Raw genomic sequence first — 23542 nt, forward strand, 5'->3', positions numbered from 1 at the left:
AGGCTTCTGTTTGGACTTAAAGTTGTCGTTTTATGTGGCCGGCTACAATTTTTTTATTCTCACTGTGGCCAACAAAACAAAGCTTTAAATATATAAAGATTATTTCCAAAAAAGTTTGGAATTTCTAAAAGTGTTATAATTTTTAAAGGGATAGTTCACCCAAAAATGAAAATGAAAAATGATGAATGTGCGCCCAGCACCATATGTGAAAGAAATCAGCTGTTTCTTTAAGACTAGATAGGACTAGAATACTTGTTTATTTATTATCTGGTAAGGTGCAATATAAATGTAACATTATTATTATTATTATTTTTTAACTAAATAATGGTATCTTATCATAAAAATTCCTGATAGACTTATGGGACCTTCACCTGTTTGTAGTCTATATTGATTTTATTTTTATTTCTTTAATGTTTGAATTTGTATTTATTATTCAGTGCAAAATGTGTGCTTGACATTTCACATTTTGCTTGACATCTCCTGCCTTCAGAATAATGTTGTTATACATGCACAGACAATAATAGTAATAAAAATAATTATTTTGATATAAAGGCATATTTTATTAATAGAAACTATAAAAGAAACATTTATAAATGGGCATTTAATTTAGTTTTGATAAACTTCTAGTTTAAGACCCGCCCACACCCGGTTCTATCAAAATACAGAGACAGATACATATAATTTTTTTCATATGAACAGATACAGACACAAATACAGATAATGGCACCCCTAGTAACTTAATGTGATTACTTTTAATGAACTAATCTGTTAAGTAATCTGATAATAATTTGAGAGATGTATTGGTAATTTCTGAGTAATTTACCCAACATGGTTGGTGACTCACCTGCATCTTCAGTTCTCGTCTTAAGAGAAGCCGGACTTGGTTCCCCCACGCCGACGCTGTTTCTGGCCAGCACTCGGAACTCATATTCCACCCATGCATTCAGATCCACCACCGTTGCCGTCAGTGTGTTCCCATCAATCACCTCTGGGACTGAGAGCAAACAGAAAAGCCACAGCTTAACCGAAAAGGCCTGGATTACACGGTGCCGCAAAGTCAACAACAGCAACGCTATGCTAAGCCAATGTTTACAGTGAACCAGGAATGTCAAAAAACATACATTTTTCTATTCCACATCTCTTTCTGGGTGGGATGTTATTTCAATGAATTCAAATAAAATTTGACAAGGCAAGCAGCAGATTAAGTCATTCTGCGCTAGTAGTACTTAGAGGTCCTTATATGTCCTCAAAGAAAGCATAAGCTCCTTTTTTAAAAGCAGATGAGACCTGCTATGATAATTTCAGCCTTTCACTGAATTGATGCTTCACTTGACTAGCTTTAGCTAATCCTGTATTGTTACCCGTGTTCACCGCCTGCCAGCCCACAGTGAAAGCCGTCTTGGCCTGGATGATATAGCTTGTGATGGGGCTGCCGTTGTCCTGGCCGGGTCTCCAAGAAAGCTGAGCAGTGCTGTCCGTGATCTCCTCCACTGTTATGCCATCTGGAGCTCCTGGAGGGCCTGATTCAATCAGCCAATTAGCACTAAATTAGCAATTACAAATGAAGTTACCTTCACTGACATTTAACCTTGCTCACCCCCTGCCAAGAAGCTCTTCCCTTATCGCCCCATTATGCTTTCTAAAAGCTGTTATTACATTTTAAGCCATTTCTTTTGTAAGAAGTCTCCATTGTTGTAAAGCCGAATATTCAGTGGCATGTTTGTTTGTTTGGAGCTGTTTTCCTACCAGCTAAACCACGTCTCCTTTGAAAAGCTCCAAAAAAGCAATTAAAATGTGGACAGAAATGCTCCATCTCCTACTACACTGAACAAATTTGACACATTTGAAAATATTAAAATTCCATACTGTTAAGTGGTCTGACATGACTTCTACACAATCATCTAGCACTATTACACATTCTGCAGTCAAATATTGTCAAATAAACTGTTTAATTAACCGTTGTTCTAATCAAGGCAACCAAATGTCTACATCTGTGCTAGTTTAATGACTCTCGCCAGTCTCTTTCTTCTCACCTAATAAAATAATATCAACTCAAATCAATATATCATGTCCATTTATTTATTTATTTTGGTAAGCAGCCATGTACAGTATAAAATGAGATAGTGTAGTCAGTCATTCACTATCACAAAATAAACCCCTTCTGGTTAATACAAGAGTTTTACATTCTTATAAGCTATTTACTCTATTGCGAGTTATAGTAGTCGAAGTTGGCATGTCAGGCTAAACTCAATTGAAAGGTATCTATTTGAAAGGTATCCATTTGTGAGATGAATTGTATTAGATTTGCAATCCAAATTCCAATCTAAATTTCCAGCTTTCACAAACCCCAGTGGCAGTCCATGAAGGAATTTCAATCAAATATTTTAGTAGATCTTTTTTTTCTTCTAATTACGCTCCAGATTATCTCGCCCTGATATCTTAAACTATTCTTGATTATAATGAAGCGTTATTATCTTTCTAATCGCCAACACAACACTTTCAATAAAGTAAACAGACAAATCATGCAGTGCCATCTACAGACTACGACCAATACAATAATTTATAAATTAATGGAAGGCCCCATTCCATCTAACAGGAACTCCTTCTTCCACTCCATTATGCCAAATTCATATATGACCCTGGCGTTCAAGTAATTTGGATTTTATTTGAATTTTTAAAGTCTTCACTTGTTGCATTAACCCAATGTGGGCATGATGACATGCATTGACAGGGACTAAAAATGAAATGTTTTTCATTTTGGTTCGTTCTGAGCAGAAACTGTATTTTTTCATTCCAGTGTTCTGGAGAATGAAATTAAAGAACAGTTAATAACATTCTTTTTTAAAATGACTACTTTGTGCTAAGTGTGGGTGATATTCCAGTGCTGCCAGATCTCACAAGAGAAAAAATTATCTGGGGTGCATTTCCCATACAACGAAGTAACTCATTGCTTAACAACCATAGTATGATGCATCATTGGAGAAATTAACTAGCTAGTCACGACGGTTACCGAAACCCTATAACTATGTCACACATCCATAATTTGAACTACGTTAGTTCATCAACATAGCGCTGTCAATAATGACTTTATACAGGGGGTGGAGTAATCATTTCCGTGAATATAAAGTAATAAAAGCTCATTTACACGTACACCAGAAAGCCGTTAAATGTGAGGAAGCAGCAGAAGATAGGAAAGCTGCATGATGCACAGGGTAGATACATACAGTACAGTACATTGTAAAAGATGGGTTTCCCTTTACATCAGACTTTGGGATTCACCGACATACTTGAGCACATATACATATATAAATGCCACATATGCGTTAACAAACACATAAAAGACGTGATCTCCGACAGAAACCATTTGTGATGAGCACTTCCTCCAAACAGCCTTTATTATTTCAAATATACATCTGGCCATCTAAAATCAATGAATAGCCTAAATCTCTCTCTTCTGCATACACGCACACACTGCATGGGCACATTTAGACTAAATGTTATCTTTTGCAAATTATTTAATTTGAATTATTTTATAATGGTTTAAGAATTTTATCTTATTTATAAATTATTTGTTATAATTACAGATCTGCTTCTCTGTCACAACCCAGCAGCATTAAATCTATATAAAAGCATCATACCTAATAATAATTCGGCAAAGACTTGGAAACAATTGAGAAATTTACTTTTTACCTTGATATTTTTCCTTTCCTTTCATCTGGATTAATCATGCATGTATATGTGTTAAATATATATAGTTGCCAAAAAGATATTCAGCGTTTCCTTCAGGATCAAAGCAAACGCTTATCATGCTCTACTAAAGAGTGAAGCCCCATTTATATGGGTAACAGGAAGTGGTGTAATTGCAAAAATGTATTGTAGTAAACCCTTTGGTCTTTAGTTTCATGAAAAAAGAATCAGAATGAAATAAACCATTTATTAACCGGTTACCAGCATTTAAAAAATAACGTTTTTACTCCGGAACATTTGAAGGGACTTTGTTCCCATTTTCGGTTACGTTCCGCAAAAAAATGTGTTCATTTTTGGTTTTCGTTCTTTGAATACAGCCAGAACCAAAGAATCAAAGCTTAAAAAATATTCCATAATGGCAGTGTCAAATATGGTCTTGCCCGAACAATTTCAGTAGCATGGGTCTCCATTCTGTCTACACTGTTGACTGATCTTTATTCTTATTATAATTTTTTTTTTCTTCTAAAATAGATATGCCACTATTGCCCCTTCAATAATTTGGCCAGTGGTTGTATATGAGATGTTATTGGTCATTCAGAGTTTCAAATAAAGAGGTCTGAGATTAAAAACTCGCTAAAAGTTACTAAAAATGTTTAATGTTTTTACCTGTTTAACAACATTATTTTACAATAGTCAAAGATGACTTCTCTTTTTGCTCAAGTTTTGTCTCAGGTAGACTGCATTTTGTCAGCAGTCCAGTGTCTGTCATGCTTAATATTAATCACCTTGTCTGTGTTTACCCAAACTGATTTGCTGAATCAAAATTGGAACCATCATGTTAGAGCTAGCCAATGTGAATAGCGCTTTTTAGTTAGTTCCGCCCACTGCCGAAGCAACTGACAGAGGCTTCTGCTGTGTCTTAAAGACTTTGATTTAGGCAAACAGCTGTAATTTTACCCCTTGCACAACAATTAAGCAAAATAAACATATTAATATGTAATTATTATTATTCAAAAAATGGGGGATGATTTTAGTTATTATTGAATTATAATGGATGTTATGCCCCTGATTTTAACGTTTACGGATTGGCCCTATTCACTTTCATTGTAACCCAGATTTTTGCTTTTTTTAAAGAAAAGGAGGGACTTAAGTCGACATTAATTTCTGTGTAATCAACATTGTGCCACAAATTTTGTCGACTGAGTTTAACTTGTTTTGAACCTTGAAGATACTTTAAAGCGAAGGAAGGCACATTTAATTTTGCCTCCCTTTTGTCTTTTACGGATACATTTTGGATGTAAAACAAATTATGTTGAAATATTAGAATATCAATTTTAAATGGTCTGGGCTACTGTGCTTGAAAATTATTATTATAATTTTTTACACTATATGGATCTGATTTATTCACATTAGTAAGTAAACTGATTAAAACAGCTAATAAAAAGTTAGCTAACTTAGTTGCTCATTAATTTTAAATACATTTTTGAAGCTGTTGTTCACTTACCTTTGACGATTAAAATGGCTACACCCGATAAACTCTCAACATCCGTGTCGACCGCACAGACGTATTTTCCGGCATGTTTCAGCTGTATATTTCGTATCATGAGATCTCCAGATGTGCTCTAGGGATATAAACACACACATCCACTTGATCAAATGGTACTTTAATGCTACAGCAAGGTATGTGGCTTGTTTGCTATATTCCCCAGCAAGTGATTCTGTAAGTGCATACATCCTGCTTGGTTTGGGACTGAAAAATGTGGCCAAACACCACAGCTAATGGAGGATTTTTGGCAAAGGCTGTTCACTGCCATGTTTGAATCACCCGTCATGGATAAACATTCCATCTGGCCAACCCTGAGGCTACAACAACACTGCTCTGAAACCAGCAAACAAACCTACTGGCTAATTGGCTAATTAGAGCTTAATCACATTAAAGATGTAGTGTGATTGGATTCAGTGTGCCGACATCCTGTGATATTAAACCGTGCAAGTGATGAATACTAAATCCACACACTGCAATTAGAAGCATTGAATGTTGCGCGCATAAGGAGTAGAGGTGAACTTTGAAAGTGCCCAGGCAAAGGAATAGAAGAAGTACTGTGAAAACGGGTAAGGTGACATATTCAATTATCAACATGATCAGGTGATATAGGTTAGTAATAAGATTCCTTATACATTATGAAATTATGCTTATAATAAGCACCTTAATAAAAGTAATATATATATAGGCTTTATTCAGATAGGCTGCAAAAATCTGAATTTTTTTTGTGCATTTGAATCCAAACAACAAAAAACAACAATTTGAAATTGTATTTTTACAAACCTGATCCAAACACATCCTTACAGTATGTGCTTTGAAATCAGAATCAAATCAGATATGTCATAGTTTTTCATGTAGTGTGTAATTTCATACACAATGTGCAGTAGTGGCTACAGATGTCTAAACTCAGGTTCTCACTTTTTTCAGCTTTCGCTATATATTAAATATTGAATGAGTGAACAAGTATGAATATGTAAACTACAATAAATTACTGAAATTCAGCCATGTAACTCTATGTGGAGCAAGCCATTCTTTGAACATGTTATCTGAAAGCCAATTGACTAGCTCACATGTGACATGCTAAGCCAATCGGCTTGCATGGTTTAATTGGTCCTTTGATATGTAATCGGGTAGTCAATCAACTTGTCTATCTTTCTTTGTCTAACAATAAAATACTCAGTTTTTCAGGTGCTGTGAGTTTTTCTCTGAAAATGCTCAGGTGGTTACTGGGGCTTTTTCTTCAAACAGCTTGCACGGTAAGGCCTGCTAGACAAATCTGGACTTAGGTCATTAGTTTAAATAAATCCACACATAGGCAGGGCTCAACATTAACTTTTTGGCTCACCGGCCACTGTGGCTAGTGGTATTCCAAAGTATACCACAAAAAGCGAAAAACTAACTGGAGAATTAACCGCATACGCATTTTATTTGAACAACAATTATATGAGTTCAGCAGGACACAAGCCTAATGATATGTCATCTCTTAGAATATCTGAAGGCAAACATGGGCAGTTAGAACAGAAGTAAAACTTTGTCAATAATTTGTCGATTTGTCCATGGAAGTCCACATTTTAACCACGTTTACCATTCTAAATTTTACTTAACTATTTAAAAGTTTACCATTGTTCTTTCCTTTTTTTAACAGAAATGAATACATTTTACAAGTAAATTTGATGTGGCTTCATCCTCCGCCAAAGTGGCTAGTAGGGTGACGGAGTTACCCGCCACTGCCGATTTCTTCCAACATTTAGCAGGTGGATGGGTGTTAATGTCAAGCCCTGCACATAGATAGGCTAAGTTAAATAAGCTCTGGGCTTTCCAGGAACAAATTCAGGTCAGGTCACTAGCTGTTTAAGCCTTTTGGCCAAGCAGGCCAAGGCACACAAAGAAATGTCATTTACTAGCATTACGCTATTCGGCCAGTGGCCATGGAACACCTAGCTAGCATACAGTGGGTGCAGCATGTTTTGTGTTTTGTCTAATTAAGCAGCAGCAGCATGTCCACATGCTAACTCAGTATGTCTGTGAATGTTCTAGCAGTAGCAAGTCTCTGGACTTTGTACTTGGGCACAAGACTCTACTATCAAGACCAATATCTTATCAAGATGTCATATTTCCGAGAGCTGACATGACTGAACTACAGTAAGCTGGCACTTAAGTAATTACATTGGCAACCAGTTATTGACTACTCTGTTTGAACAACTGGATCCAATTTCAAAACTTACAAAATTACATTGTGAGCATGAAGTCCTACATATAGGATTTCAAAATCAAATCAGAATTGGGTGCAGTGTGAACAAAGCCAATCTGACAAACTAAAGTAAATGTTATGCTTATAAAAACATAACAATAATTTAATACAATTTGGTTAGTGTTTTGAAAATGAGGTAATCACCTACATTAAATCTGAATGATAAATTCTCAGTCTAAAATCCTGGAAAGTATTCTTTATTGCTGTAGTTTATGAATAGTATCAGTATGCCTATTCACTTTGATTTTGTCTGTGCTTGGTGCACTGCTGCACTCAAGTATTTAGCACTGAAAGCTACACAAATTTAATAAAAGCGCTTAAATTTCAAGTCAATTAAATAACATTAAATAAGATGTGTGGTTTTATCTGAGGGTGAGATTGTGGATGGTAAACAAGAGGTAAATCTGCTATTTCAGCAGTAAAGATGTTATGCCACAGATTTAGTTTCATTATGGAAATGAATTCTTCCAAACTGTGAACTTCAGACTGATAATCCTACAAGACGGGTGGCATCAGAGAATTCATAAATACTGGAATCTAATTACTGATAAGAATCACTGACTTAAATGAAGCAAAATGTGTTATAAGCGTGTGTGTATACAAATGTTAAAAGCCTTTTTTTCATACATTTTCAGCTATTTTGGGTAGTTGATGATTAACATTAGCATTGATGCTTAACATCCAATAGCTTATTTTTAACCAAAATTAAGATTTTAGGTTCGACTTTATATGAATGGGTGTGACAAATACATTTTGTAATAACTCAAATTTTCCAAATATTCAATGTGATCTTTCAATTAATATGGTTATAATAATAATGGATGCATAATAATTATGGAAGAATTAGCAAAAGGTTTACAAATACATTTGATATGTTTGAATAGACACTAAAATGTAACATTTCAATGTATTGACAGATAATGTAGATAGAACAGATTATACAGTGGGGTCCAAACGTCAAAACCACCAGTGAAAATGCTTGTATTTTGCACTTATCTAACTTAAAAAAAAATGTCATTACATTTAATATTAACAATACTGTATGAGTGAAAAGTTTAAAATTTCCCAAATTTGATCATGTCTTTGTATTTAGTACTGCATGTCCTGCTTTTGCTTTAATGCACTCAAGCTGGCACAAATTTGTGTGAAATCTGACTATCCATGTTATCCTGGAATAATTTAAGGATGTTTCAAAGAGCATCTAGTGTGCTTCAATGGAAGCAAGAATAGCCGACCTTTTAAACAAAGGAGTTAACACAGTCAATGCCAAAAATGTGCTTACTTCTGATTAGCTACTAAATATTTTTACGTCAGAGCTTTTCTTTGTTTCCATTTTTCAAAATACTTACACTTTCAGTTTACTTTCATGTTTAGATGAAAGCAAAAAAAAAAAAACTAGATTTTCAATGTGGTCTTAGACTTCAGGTCCCCACTGTAGATAGATACAATACTGTATATAGAATATGTCACTACTAAAGACTTACCCCACCCACATGCTCATAATGTTGGTCTGGCTTGTTGAGGAGCTGCCCATTGAATGCCCAAGAGAAGGAAACGTCCAGAGCAGGGTCACAAGAGATCTGGCAGGGCAGAACGATGCTCTCCCCGACAATGATCTCCATATCACCTGGACCCTGGGTGATTTGTGTAGGATCTGTTCAAAATCAGACCAAACAGCTTGTCATGAAGTTATTAAATGAACATTTAAATGTTCAGACTATTATTTGTATTGGTTGTCTTACACTGATTGAATCTAATTAGGAGGCATAAAGTATAAAAGGATTCATATAATACATTTATTAATAATTTATTTCCTTGAGGCCCAATTTTTAATCCATTCTTTATACATTTTAAATCCATTTAATCAATATTTTTATGACTGCAGTCCAAAAAACTTTTCTTTTTCCAAACTGTTTCCAACTTTCTCTCTGACCCTTAGAATGAAAAAGGACCTTTTAATGTAAGTTTGCTTTTGGGTCCAATATAGTTTGCACCGCCCCATCCTTCAATGTATATCAATAATCTTAGCTTTTTTTCAAAGCCTGCATTACATTGTGAGAAGTTCACAAAACAACCCACACTGAAATATGCCACACAAACTGTTAAGATCAGACCGAAATTAACATTGATTTAAGAAAAAAAAATTTTTTTTAACAATGGTATCCTTAAGAAAGATACGTGGTAGAGTGTAAGGTGCTACACACAGCCAGGAACAAGCACAATGTTTGATGAACGTTCCCTCATTTTACATATACTGTTAGTTCTTCAGGTGTTCAGGAATAATATTATCTATCCTACTTGTTCCTTGGTACCTCTCTGTGACTGGGCAGGCCAAGTTTCTGAACATCTAAAAGACGTCAAAAACATTTAAATGGGCAGATGAGAATTAATCATTTTGGTTTCAAAACCCTTGGCTTGAGTTTCAAAACGTGAACCGTATTTCTAGGAGTATAAAGAATGACTATTTTTCTCAGGATACTTCATTGCCCCTCAAACAACTGCATCAATGTTTTAAGATGAGACCCATTTTTCATATTTTGCTTAATGTGGAGGTTACATCCAATCAAATTCACATTTAAATGTGTACGGCTGTAAAGAATAACATTTAGAAATATCAGCAAATATGTAAGAGCAAGTGCAGCATTCCCTATTTTTCTCTCTAAATTGTGCATGCTCAACTTATAACCTACACCGTCACACACTCCATTAGTGTAATCCAGGGTAATTGCAATGCCATAAGCGAAGCGTGAAAATGGGTAATTACAACAACACACAAAAAGCTACTGTATCCCATCCCTGTTGAGTTAAGCAGACAGAACAAAACTGAACTCAAAACGGAGCTGAAATGCTCAACCCGACGACAGAGAAGCACATAAGCCCCAAAAAGCAATCAAACAGCTTTCCTTTCTCAATGCATAATAAAAAATAAAGGGAACTTCATGACATACAACACCTTTCATTGTACAGAAAACATTTGTTTATCCTCTCAGGGGCCTGCCATTTATTTGAATCTATTTGTTGTTTTGGAAATGGCAAAAAGTATACTTTGGTTGTGTGCGTTTGCTGATCGTAATGTGGACAATATGAGTTATGCAAATTTTTTAATCATCACATTCTGTGTGGACTGATCTTGTGGTCCAGTCTGCCTTTGTGCAATGGTATTTGCAGCCTTAATTGTCCTTCTTCTTCTACTTTCTTTTCAGATGTTCCGTAGAGGATACAAATCCATGCTGTCCTCCACAAGTCAGGCGGATTATCACAAAGCGGAATAAAAGGGTTAAACTTCTATACAGTGAAAAAGACTCTCTATTAGCATAACATAAATATACATAAAATAAATAACAATTTCCAACATTCTTTTGAATGTCCATGTACTAAAATAAAATATTTGATGCCATGAGTCCACCTATTACTATTATTTTGAATGGCCATGGAAAATGAAGCAATGTGATAACATTTTGACCTGGTCGTAAAAAGTAGTCTGTTAATTTACCTGATGAACTTTCACCTTTTGCTGACCCTTTATGCTTCGCAGAGCTAATGTGTGCTTCTAAATCACTTGCCCCTTTATTAGGAACTGACAGAAAAGTGCCAGCTTTGTCATACATTCTGCTTCCCACGGATATCGACCTGGACAAAAGCTTGGGAATTTTTGTGTGCAAATCTTCTGTAAATGTGCACTTTTGTTTGGGCATTGTTTCCACTCAGCTGTCATTTGCTGCTACTGTCAAGCAACTGTTTAATGCTGAACACAACAGAGCTTTGTGTGCTCATGGAGAGATTGACAGGCAGGACTTTGGCCAATAGTTGCTGCAAGCGACTTATAATTGACCAATTGGTGTGCGAGAAGGCAGGACTTACAAAGAGCGGATAAAGTAATGCAAATATGCATGCACACACAATACATTATTAGACCAGATGCATATCATAATGCAACAAAAAGCCGAATCCCGGACATTTTCGCAAATTGAAAAATCCCAGCTGGACTCTTTTTAATGTCAGAAAAAGAGGATATGTCTGGGAAAAAGAGGACGTATGGTCAACCTAAATAAAGTAAAGGTCAAGCAGTTCCATAAGCCTTGCTCTTATTAATTATTCATATCACCATAAGAATATACCAAGAATACAACAGCTTGATATTATGAAAAGTCCAGGAATGTTTTAAGCCAATTTGCTAATTTTGCCCAACACAACCCAAAGCGGATAATCAACTATATGTAGCACATTTATAATAATGCAAACTATTTTAAACACCTGCTGTTCTATGGAGTTTATTTTTTGTGTAAATTGTGTACATACCTTCTGGTCTTGCATCTATTGAATTATATGTGATACTTTCTGCATACTGTACAGTTATTGCTTGGCTGCTAATGCACCTCAATTTCCCAAATGGGATCAGTAAAGTACCTATGTATCTATCTTTAAAATAACTGTTTAATCTTCGCAAAATAAATGTTCATGTGATCAAAAGGTAATTGACTCCCAACGAGGTCACAAAGACCTGAGTTCAAATCTTGGGTGAACAAACAAACAATTATAATCAATTATTTCAATAAAGTAGCGAGGCATGTTTGACATAAGTTTTGTGATTTTACAGACTTCATTAACTTGACCTGTATTTTACAGTGCTATTACAGCAATATAACATCCATCCCCCAACCATGTTTGTCTTCGAGCAAGAGAGGAATCTTCTACACTGATATCAGCAGAATTGGGATAAAGTGGCCAGTTTCAAGGAGGGAAGTAAAGAACAGGAAGCTTCTTGGAAAAAGCTATATGTTATGACACAACTGAACAAAATACATGAAATTGCAGCGGTACTAGAGAACGCTGCATCTATGCAAGGATCCACCATCGTGGCTTAAATGGGCCGGTGTTATGCAAGATCAGGCTCAACTTGAAGAATTGTTGTTTGTTAAAACAACCTGAAGTAGTTAATGATATCTACGTTAATAAACTTTGGCCATTGCGTCATGTCATCTATCCACTCCTTAAACTTTGACGAGTGAGGTACTGTCAAAAGTCCGTTATCACAACTCTGACGTATCAACACTATGAAGCCACATGTTTTTTTTATTTGGCAATTTTTTATTTTTTTTTACAAATGCAATACAATTAACATCGCATTAATCCGCTGAAGACATACGGCAATGTGAGTAAAAACACAGGAGACTGGAAAACAAAAACAGGCTTATGTTGTAAATCCTGATTCACTATCACATTCAGAAAAAAGGTGGATGGCAGTGGTATAAGATAGCTGGCTAATCAGTAAGCACTATGCTAAGCTAGTGGGCTAATCGGCTAGCAGCATGCAAACCTAGCAGGCAAATTGGCTAACAGTATGTGAAGCAATTAGGCTAATCATCTAGCGACATGCTAAGCTAGCAGGCCAATCAGCACAATTACATTTATTCTTTTAGCAGTTAAGTTGTAAATGATGACCATCCTAAGGAAGCAATAATATGAGAACTGAAGCAATACAAAAATTCTGAAATTCCTCAGAAAAGTACAAGACAGAGTATAGGAGATAGTGAGAGACAATAGTAAAAAACGGAGTAAGAGTTTTTTTTTTGAAAGAGAACAGATTAGACAACTGACAAACAAAAAAGAGAGACATTTTTAATTTGGCCAATTATAGGTTTAGATTAATGATATGATATGACATAATATAAAAGTCATTAATTGTCATATTTGTACAGTTAAGATAACATGCATCATAAAGCATTTTTGTGGGATTTCTAATATGGCACAGAATAGAGTACACATTAAAAGTTTTATAAGCCAATAGATTGGGGTCCGAGGGGGACAGGAAACTGAACAACAGTGGTGTGACGAAATAGGAACTTTTTGTTGTATTATTTATATTTAAATTTGGTTCTGACAGCTAGCCCACAAGTCAACTGACCCACCAGGAACAGTCCTGGTGCTCCCTATTGCCAGTCAATTATTCTGTTGAAGATTTGTATCTTTTTTTGTATCTCTTGTATCATTATAAAATGGTTCGTTTCGGCAGGAAGTACAAACTGTAATTGTGTAACAGTAAACCTCACCTGTAACCAGCAATCTTCCCGTAGTGCTGGCTGCACCAAACTGGTTTCTAGCCAAGCATGAGTAGGTCCCACCATCCATCTTGGTCACATTTGTGATTCTAAGTGTTCCATCAGGGAGGAAAGTTATCCTAAAGGAGAGAACCAAAATCAACTCAAATCAAAATAAAATCTGATTAAATTAATAATGGAGTGAGATTACAATTACAAACGTGTTTTAGCTTTCGGGAACTGTGGAATTGGGAAAAAACATTTTTTTTGTTTCTTTGGAATTGGACATAAATCTTTGCACATTGGATGCTCTCCATGGCCGAGTGTGTACAGCTGAGCCAATGAAGCTGAAGTGTGTGTTCACACGAAACATTAATTCGAACACAGAGCTGACAGGCTACAATAGCAGGCAATCCACCACAACATTATTTGAATTAGACCTCCAGCCTGTTTAAAATATATATTAGAAAAAACAAATATATGCTCTGTTCAAAATCAAGTGAGTTGCCTTACTGCCTAATGCTTACAAGGTAGCATCCTAACCATCATGAAACCACAAAAGTGACTGATTTGGAACGTTCCACAGAAGCAGTAACGCAAGTCTAAGAAGACTCAACTTGATAGTTAACCTTTCCTAAGCTCCAATGGTTATGGTTGCTTGCTTTGACAAGGTTGGCAACACATCTCAAATGAATGGGAGATTACTGTGGCTGCCACAATTTAATTAAAATATGCTCATAAACTGAGTAAGGAATAATGACAGCGGACCGTCGAATTATTAAAACAATGAACTGAAATGGTAATGCCGAAGCCGTTACACCTTGGGTGTGGCTTATTTTTCAATACTTCAATTGATCCGATGGGTAATACATCGTTCAGGGTTTTAATCTCAAGACATTTTCTGGTTTTCATCCCTAAAACTCTCTTATGAGTGGAACTACTTTCTTCAGCCACGGATTCAGCATCTTGTTTTGATACAGCCCAAGCCTTCAATGCTAGTTTGAAAACGTCACTTTAGAAATCGCAATGAAGGCTTGCGCTGCTTTCAATAAAAAGATATTTCGGATAATATAGAAACTGTTGTATTGATAAAGTCGTGGGGGTGCACTGATATCAAAGCTCTGTTTATTGGTCACATTTGTTAGTGTGTGTTAGTGTGTGTGTGTGTGTGTGCATTTGTATTTGTGTCAGAGTGTGTGAGTGTGAGAGAGAGTCAGAGGGAGTGCAAGGCCTCTTTTCAACAGGAATTTAAATAAATTTAGGATATTATATTCATTGTTTGTCATTCTTATCCAATGCATATACAGTTTTGCTGTGGTAGACTGTACGGCTTTATGAAACAACTGAAGCAACCTCCACCTCCCCACCGCCAACAGTCGAGTCCCATCCTGCATGGGGATAGGCTCCTCGCCCCCTGCCTCCTATCTCCGGCAGGATCTGACAGTTCGAGTAGCCATCTCATCGGACTGCCAGACGGGGCTTGCGCCAAAAGAGAAAATATATTCTGTGTTTCAATATCACTTCATCAAATAAATGTCAAGTCAACTCTACCAATCCTTTGAGTCTTTTCTGATAGAATTGCACCACCAGATGTGAGGAGAGCCGCTGGAAGCACAAGAGAAAGATAGTGCCAAGCCATCATGGAAGAATAAAGACAGCTTCTAACACTGGACCCATAATTATTTCCTGGTTTACTTTAGATTGTTAATAAGATTCAGGAATAACCCCTCTATGTGTGTTTTTGTGTGTTTGCGTGCCAGACACGCTCTCAATCCTGAGAGATAGTCTGAGGTGCCCTAGCTAGCGCAGTAACCTTTGCCAAGCTATGTTTGGTCAATCACTGTTTTGGACTGTGGTTTAGACATGGGTCAATTGATTTTAAGTTTGATGTTAGCCTGTTGCTAAGATAATAATGTGATACTGCAATAAACATAAAAATAAGTAGCTCAAACAAATATTGGGTAAAATAACAAATTCTTAATTATGAAACTATTATTTAATAGTATAATATAATTTTTTAATCAATATTTATCAAAACTCGCCTCATCCACCAACTTTCATTAGTTTTTTTTCTCTAAGCTTGGGACAGTGTATTCAGGAATTGCCTTCTCTGTGAAGGGTACATGTAATGCTCCTTAGTATTTGACTAAAACAAGGAATCTTAGGAAGCAGCACAAATCAGTTGCCTGCCTTTTGGAGCAGCCATTTTTGTTGTGAGCGTACATATACTACTTTAAAATGCTGCCTCCGTAGGCAACTCACTAGGTTTTGGAACAGAATAATACAAACCAAATGTTCTTTTAAGCACCTTCAATTTGAAGTGCTTTCAATTTAATTTAATTGCTATTTAACTGTAACTGAACTCTCTGCCACTTAACCCTTTGCAATTACACTACATCCCAACTATAGTTGATACAGATATTAAACATACATATTTTCAGCTCCCTATCCTTCCAACTCACTCTGAAGGGCAATTCAAAACTACCAGCAATTCATATAATCAGTGTTGCACAATAATATACAGTGTACCAAATGCTGGTAACCCAGTATTGGCATGTTAATGTGCTAGCACACAATTCCCCAGCAAAGCGCTTATGGTTAAATTGGACTGAGGATGTCTCACAGAATGCTCTCAAAGCAAACAACGGTGGCTTAATGCAAATCTGTTGTTTTCCACAGTAGTTTTCCACCCTTGACAGAATTCTCCCCATACTATTTAATCCAACTTCATTATAAAAAGAGCCAAGCTTGTGGTCCAGTGTGCTTCCTAAAGTGGCCTCCCACCAGGAGTCATGTCATACTTGACAGTCAACCCAAAATGCAGAGCAGCCTCCTGCTGGCCCAGCCTAATGGCCTGATTCATAATTCATGAGTGTTATGGTCAGTGAGCTGCCACAATCAGCGGAGCAGCTTTCTTATGATAATTGTTAAGTTGCAGCCAGGGTTTCCGTTGTCCGGTAATTACCGCACATTGGCCGGTAAAAAAATTAAATGTCCGACAAAATTAAATCTCTCCGTTCAAATTGTCCGATTAAAATTGCCAAATAATCCCGTCCCCCTAACACAATCTGAATTTGAGAATAAGCCTAAAATGTATAAAGCAAAAATACACCGATCTCTTGCTATGTTATAAAGGAACAGGCTCTATCGTTTGAAAGTTATGAAACAACATCGCATGCTGCATTTCAAATAAAGCGCACGCCTAAAACGGCTGCAATATAGACCTAAACAACGAACGATTGAGTGAGACGTTTCAAATATGGCCAGGCCCAGGCAGACTAGCTTTAAAAGCTTTTTTCAGAGGCCAGACGATGGTGAATCAGGAACATCTCATTATAGATAGATCAGTGCTTCTAATCCACGCATTCGTGCAGTTTTTTTCTCTATCATCAAAACTGAATAGCCTATGTTCATCAGTGCATGGTTACAGTCTATATCAAGCAGGGACACGTTTGTGTGCATTTTATTTTGTGATTTCACCGAATTAATAGAGAGTCTCCGCAACGGCGATAGATTGAAACGCGCGTCCTAGTTAAGATTGCGCAACTCGCGCAGCGCGTCGTCCATGCAACTGATAGCAGCGGACACGAGCGCTCAGCTTGATTTAAAAAACAACAGATTTTAGCGCTAGATCTCTTATTTAATAACGGACTAAATGAATGATCTGCTAGTTAACTGAGATGTTTTATTTATTTGTATTAGGTACATCCGTGCCTCAATGTTTCAAAAAGTGAATGTGTGTGAAACCACAGTAAAAAACATTTGGCGTTGATTGACGCCAATCGGACGTTCATGTTTTTTTTTCGTCTATTTGAAAGTTAAGCTAATAATAATAATATGTTGCATTCTATACGGCCTTATTATGTCATTTTTTAAGTTACATAGACTGCCTCCAGTTTTCCTCAACTTGACTAATTAAGAGGCGATATATTTGACCGGCATATCATCAAAATGTCCGTAAAACGGCACCATTTTTTTCTAGCGGAAACTCTGGTTGCAGCATGTGCATAGATAGTGTGAACATAGCAGAGCTGTAGGGTTGAAGTCTTGCACCAGATAGATGCTCAAAAAGAAGGAATTATAGGAATTAAATGGTTCATCCAAAAAAATGTAAAATCTTTCATTATTATTTTCAACCTCATATCGTTCCTAATATCGTTGTTATTTGTTCAGTGGAAATCTTTACACAGAAATGAATATAACTCTATAATCTTTACCTCTGCTGAAGCTTGCGTCTAGAAAAGGGCTTGTCAACATCACTGATACCAAAACAGCATTGGTTCTTGTGTGATAATTTATTGAACCTGACATATTTTTCAATTCTGAATGCTAATGCAGGCTAGACGCATGCACACAAAGCTAACATATGCTTTCAGAGGACTTGGAATATGGCGCACAAGCTGTATGGACTACCTTTATGATACTGTGACAGGGCAGAGGGTGGGGCCGGGTCGTGACTCTACACACCTGGTCCCATATCAGGCTAATCAAGCCTCCTAGAGGGATAATGACAGACTGCGGATGGTGGTGCCACAGAGAGAGAGAGTGATTACGGGCAGCTGTCCATCCTATGTGTGTGTGTTTGTGTCTTTTGGTTTTAGTTATTTATTAAAAATATTATTTATATTGTCAAGCCGGTTCTCGCATCCTCCTTTCCATTGTTCCCTTTACACTGATGCCGAAACCTGGGAAGGAGGAGGGATACGTCGTAGTGGAATTCTCGCCGCTACCATACACCCCAACAGAGCAGCCACGGCCGTCTGCCAATGGCTGGCGACCGAGAGGGGAGGAGGGGCTCCTAACCGACCACCTGGAGCGGTCAGGGATGCTGCCAGGGGCAGAGAAGGCCCATACCAGCCGCTGAAACGAGGCGGGGTCTGAGACCGCCGACCGCGAGTGAGGAGGGTCTCACTGCCGACCGTCTGGAGTGGGAGAACCGCTACCAATGGCGGGGGAGACCCCTTCTGTTTCCCGAGAACGCGGCGGGTCAATCTGTCCACAAGGGGCTGGAGGTCTGCCTCCGATCCACCTGAGGAGACGCGGCTGTCGTCCATTAGAGGGTGGAGGAGTGGCCGAGGACCAAGCTACGGCATATCGGAGAACCGGCAAGTAAGTGTTTTTTTTTTCCTTTCTCTCTCCCTCTCCTCTCTCTCTCCCACTGCTGCTCCGTGTTGGCCTTTTCCCTCTCTTTAAAATTTAACAGTGTTTTTTTTTTGTTGGGGATACTACACTGTTAGAGGAAGTACCCCCTATTTTAACAGGGATGACCTGCCGCGAGATGGGGTGTAAGTAATGCCCTCACCCAGGGAAAGGGGGGTGTACGTCATGCCAGGGGCTCCCTGGCCTGAGAGAACTAGGGAGGAATGTGACAGGGCGGAGGACAAGACTGGGTCGTGATTCTACACACCTGGTCCCTTATCAGGCTAATCAAGCCTCTGAGAGGGATAAAGACCGACTGCGGACGGTGGTGCGACAGAGAGAGAGAGAGGGTTTACGGGCAGCTGTCCGTCCTATGTGTGTGTTTGTGTCTTTTGGTTTTATTTCTTTTAAAATATTATTTATATTGTCAAGCCGGTTCTCGCCTCCTCCTTTCCATTGTTCCCTTTACAGATACTTTTATAGTGGATTGTAAATTGTGTACTTATTTGGTGGTTTGTGTCTTTCCCAATGATGCACAGCCATGGAACAAAAATGTCTCCTTTTGTGTTCCACAGATGAAAAAGAAGTCATGCAGGTTTGAAACAACATGAGGATGATTATATAATGCCAGAGTTGTAACTTTTTGTATGAACTATTCAATTAAGGACAAGAATGCAAGAAAAGATTAAAAAAAAAATACCCAAAAATCTGAAGATTATATCTGTACCTGTCGGTGCTCTGCAGCGGTTCGTTGCCTTTCCTCCACAGGCTGATGGCTGTGGGATAGGCCTGCGGCCTGCAATCCATAGTGACTGTGCTGCCTGACTTGGCTTTAAGCAGAGCTTTGAGAGGGCTTCTGGAAAAGTCTGGGGGCGAGGCTGTGGAAAAACACAGGACTGGATTAGTCAAACAGCTGCCAAAGGCACAGATTCACTTTACACACCATCGTGAATGGAAAGGAGGGCTGAGAGAACTGTGTGTACACTGCAGATCTAAGACCATTTTAGCATTTTCTAAAAAAAAAAGAAAAGAAAATAATATTCCCCTAAACCTATACAGTCACATTTCTCAGAATGAGAGCTTTCATTTGATATTTTACATTTGACTTTGCCATGTTAAGTTCTATGTAAATGACTTTTATATTCACATTCATATTACTACTACAGTACATTACCTCTAGGTGGCGCTTATTTGTGACACTGATGTCTATAGTCCTTATTTTGTTATTTTATGTAACATAAATGCTAAATGTATGGTATTCTATGAAAAGTTCAGATTCATGTACCTGACTTATTTATATCTAGACTTGTTTCGCATTATAGCACCCCCCTATGGACCTGCTGGTAGGTCCAGAGAGTTAAAGGGGTTAACTAAAGGATGCCATTTAGTAGACATGGGCAGTGATGCAAGGGTAAAAATATGTCATCATGTTGAGATTTTACCATTTATACAGCCCAGTGGCGATTGTTTTAAGACTACAATGTCCATAGAACTCATTGGACGCACAGTCCATAGAGCGCTATGGAAGCCATGCTTTAATGGGAGTCTGTGGCAGACACCTGTTCCATTCAAATCAAGTGAGCAAAATATTGATGTTCACTGGACAAGAGGCTTTAAACACATAATTTTTGGAAGCCAAGGAAGAACTTGTTATTAAGTGGAGTTTAGTTGTTTGCCGCATTAATACTCAATTCAATTTACTGTATGTGTAGACACCGGTGTGTATATGTCAACTATTTTTACAACATCTTCGAATGTAGCTCACCCAATCAGAATCTAGGTCTGAACTATCCATTCCATGATATTAGTTTGACTGTTTTGAGTCTTGTTTTTAACTCAAGTTAAAACGCTTGAACTGTAATGTAAAACCATCATTGGTTTGTTATAAACAATCTTCAAAAGTTCCAAATAAAACTACCATTAATTTGGTTTTGTGATAAATGAATTATCACATGGCTTTATAATATATTTTTAATATATATTATAAATAAAAATGTTCTGTTGAATTTCCTGGAAAAAGAACTACATTGTGACATACTGTTGATGTGATGTAAAATTACTCTATGTGATATAAGATTTTGGTCATGCCGCCCACCCCATCATCAATGCTAATGATATTTCCCAGACAGATGGCACCAGTGTTAGAAGCTGTCCAAACAGTATTCAAAGTGGCCCTTCTCTGAAATATGTTTTCAATAGTGATGACTTAAGGATAAAGAACTAACACTAATTGGGATGTCTAATGAATATACTATGCCGAGAAGCGCCGCTATCCAATGCTGCAGATATAGTCGCTTATTCACTGTCATAGCTTACACGCTGTAGCCTAAAGCATTGTTAAATAGCATCTCTGTTACCTAATTAGCTCATGGTGGGCAGCTGGCCCCTACACAAACATCATTAGAGGAGACCGATGAAGGAAATGGCTACAGTCAGAAAGCATTGGTGTCCTTGATGACCTCTATCCACTTCCTACCTTAACTCTCTCTCTCTCTTTGAATGAGTTGATGACAAAGGTCTCAGTCTGGTCTTTGTCACTGTCTGCTCAAAGGTTTTTACCACCAGTGAACCCCTCTGTTGTGGCTTTGTTGTCATTGTCAACAGAGCAGCCAAAGTCTCTCATCTCCCACCAGCCAATCAATACTGGATTAACATTACTGAGGGTCACAGTGCCAGGCCACCCCACTCTAAATGATGGAAAATCAATGTTCTTATGGGAAATGTTTAAAAGAGGGGAACTCCTTGGTGTGTAAGCCATTTCAAGTGTTTATTTGGCTATAAAAACAGTATAGCACACCAGTGTATCTTCTGTTATTCATACTGGACCATACTGCAGATTGAACCACTTTTTTGGAAATGGCACTGGTGACTTTTTGTAGTGGCAATAGAACCTATGGCCAATGAGTTTGACAAAAAGCACAATCTCAAATGTCCACCAAAATCTTTATATGGGTGCGATAAGAATGGATGACTGGGGGATAATTATCACAATCAGCCGGGAGAGAGATAAAGAGGAGCCAGAGCCGCAGTTCTAGAGAGAAAGAGAGGGACACACAAAGCTGTCTGTGTGTGTGTCTATGTGTTTGATTTGACTGCTGAAAAGCAGTGCATGTATTTTATGCAGTGCTGAAATGCACCCCATTATGTGTGACACTGAAAAGTGTGTGTGTGTTAATTAATAAAGTGTCTTATGTTTGGGAGTTCCCGCTTCCTCCTTCATAGGAAAGGCAGAGGTCTGCCACAGGGTGATTCTTCAATTATGGGTTAGGTTTAGGTTTAGGATTAGTACTTGACACACAAAAACAACGAAAGATAGAATAGTTTAATTTCGTCCAGTGCGTGAAAAACCATCAGATTTCTCGTGAATAAGCTTGACAAGTAGTCTCGATCCATTCTGATGCCTCTCCTGAAGATGAATTAGGAACCTGCGGTTACCTTATGCCGTGTAAAAACTTTAAATGAAAGGATTTACACTGAAATATTTTGACATTTTCTTTCAAAATGAATAGAAGAGAGTGTACAAATGTGGCTGTAATGTAATGCATTTCAGCACCAAAGGAAATAAACAACAACCAATCGACCAATAACATGGACGTTTATAGCTATTACACTATGAAAAAACTGATCGACTGAGATCAGACATAGTTGGCAAACGTTAACTGCACATAAGTAGATGCAATTCATTTGCTTTTACTACTGTAGCACCACAATTTCCCTTGAGTGTTCGGCCTTCCCTATGAGCAGGATCTCCTGAGCGTCCTCATACGGGTAATGGGAGAATTTAAGAAAAGTCAAAAGTAGAGGTCTACCAATATATTGGTTTAACCAATTAATCGGTGCCGATAGTTGCTTTTTTGGAACTATCGGTTATCTGCAAAACTCTATTATGATAGTCTCCGTCATTTAAAAAAAAAAAAGAGTCTCACAATAAGTAAGTGTATTCCATATTTCTAGTTATAAGTCCTGTTTATGCAAATAATCTAATTGGGATTTTGGTTTCCTCTATATCTGTGCCCATCGTAGTTAGGAAAGACACATTTTTTCGTACATTTTATAAATAGATTTTAAAAACTATCGGCAGATTAATCAGTTATCTGCCTCTTCCACCACCTTAGTTATTGGTATCTACAAAATCCACTATCGGTCGTCCTCTAGTCAGAAGTGACCCTAATTGAAGAATCACTGAAATATCTTTAAAAAATGTCTTAAGATGAAATGCAGTGTGAACAAAGGCACAAATAATTGCAACTGAGAGAAGAACAGCAGGCTTTCTTACCCAAAACCACCAGCTCTGCACCAAAATAAATGATTCCATGTTTGTTCTCAGCAACACACTGATACATGCCAGCATCTGAGAGGTTTACATAGCTGATCATCAAAGCTCCATTCTCTATCTGTATTCTGTCCTGTGACACAAAGGAAGACCAATGAAAAGACTTTTGTCAAAGCATTTTATAATAGCTATGCATGCAGCTTAAACAACAAAGATGGAAACTTAGTCGTTGTATAATCAATAAAACGTATACACAGTACATATAATGGAGCATGGTGAATAGCCATGGTTTAAGACCTTTGCATTGCCAGTCCAGTTACAACTCTGCATTCACTCTCTTATTACCTGCCCTGTTTGAATTTTACCTCAGCTGCAAGTAATTCTCCATTCTTCAGCCAGCTGTATGAAGGTTTGGGTTTCCCATTGGCCTTACACTCCCAAAACAATCTCTCTTCAATTGACAAAGCGCTGTCTCGCATCGTCTGCATCCACTGAGGTTTTGCTGAGGAGACAAAAGTATAACATTTCCATTATCATTCATAATAATCATGAATATTTCAATGTACTTTAATTCCTTTGAATTATTGATGCATCAGTAAATGTATTTATCC

At 37.5% G+C, this 23542-nt stretch overlaps 1 protein-coding gene across 1 annotated transcript in view; it reads right to left on the reverse strand.

The window, feature by feature from the left end:
- cntn3a.2 (contactin 3a, tandem duplicate 2) overlaps nucleotides 1-23542 on the reverse strand; it is a 95233-nt gene that overhangs the window by 14104 nt on the left and 57587 nt on the right. Inside the window, exons 8-15 of the mRNA XM_052091309.1 lie at nucleotides 23297-23433; nucleotides 22935-23064; nucleotides 19386-19536; nucleotides 13532-13659; nucleotides 8966-9135; nucleotides 5192-5309; nucleotides 1362-1520; nucleotides 845-994 (exon numbers count right to left, since the gene is read on the reverse strand). Of these exons, the coding sequence (XP_051947269.1) occupies nucleotides 845-994; nucleotides 1362-1520; nucleotides 5192-5309; nucleotides 8966-9135; nucleotides 13532-13659; nucleotides 19386-19536; nucleotides 22935-23064; nucleotides 23297-23433 (1143 nt within the window). The remainder of the gene's footprint in view (nucleotides 1-844; nucleotides 995-1361; nucleotides 1521-5191; nucleotides 5310-8965; nucleotides 9136-13531; nucleotides 13660-19385; nucleotides 19537-22934; nucleotides 23065-23296; nucleotides 23434-23542) is intronic.

The sequence above is a fragment of the Xyrauchen texanus genome, chromosome 25 (assembly GCF_025860055.1).
Source record: "Xyrauchen texanus isolate HMW12.3.18 chromosome 25, RBS_HiC_50CHRs, whole genome shotgun sequence".
NCBI classification, from domain to species: domain Eukaryota; kingdom Metazoa; phylum Chordata; class Actinopteri; order Cypriniformes; family Catostomidae; genus Xyrauchen; species Xyrauchen texanus.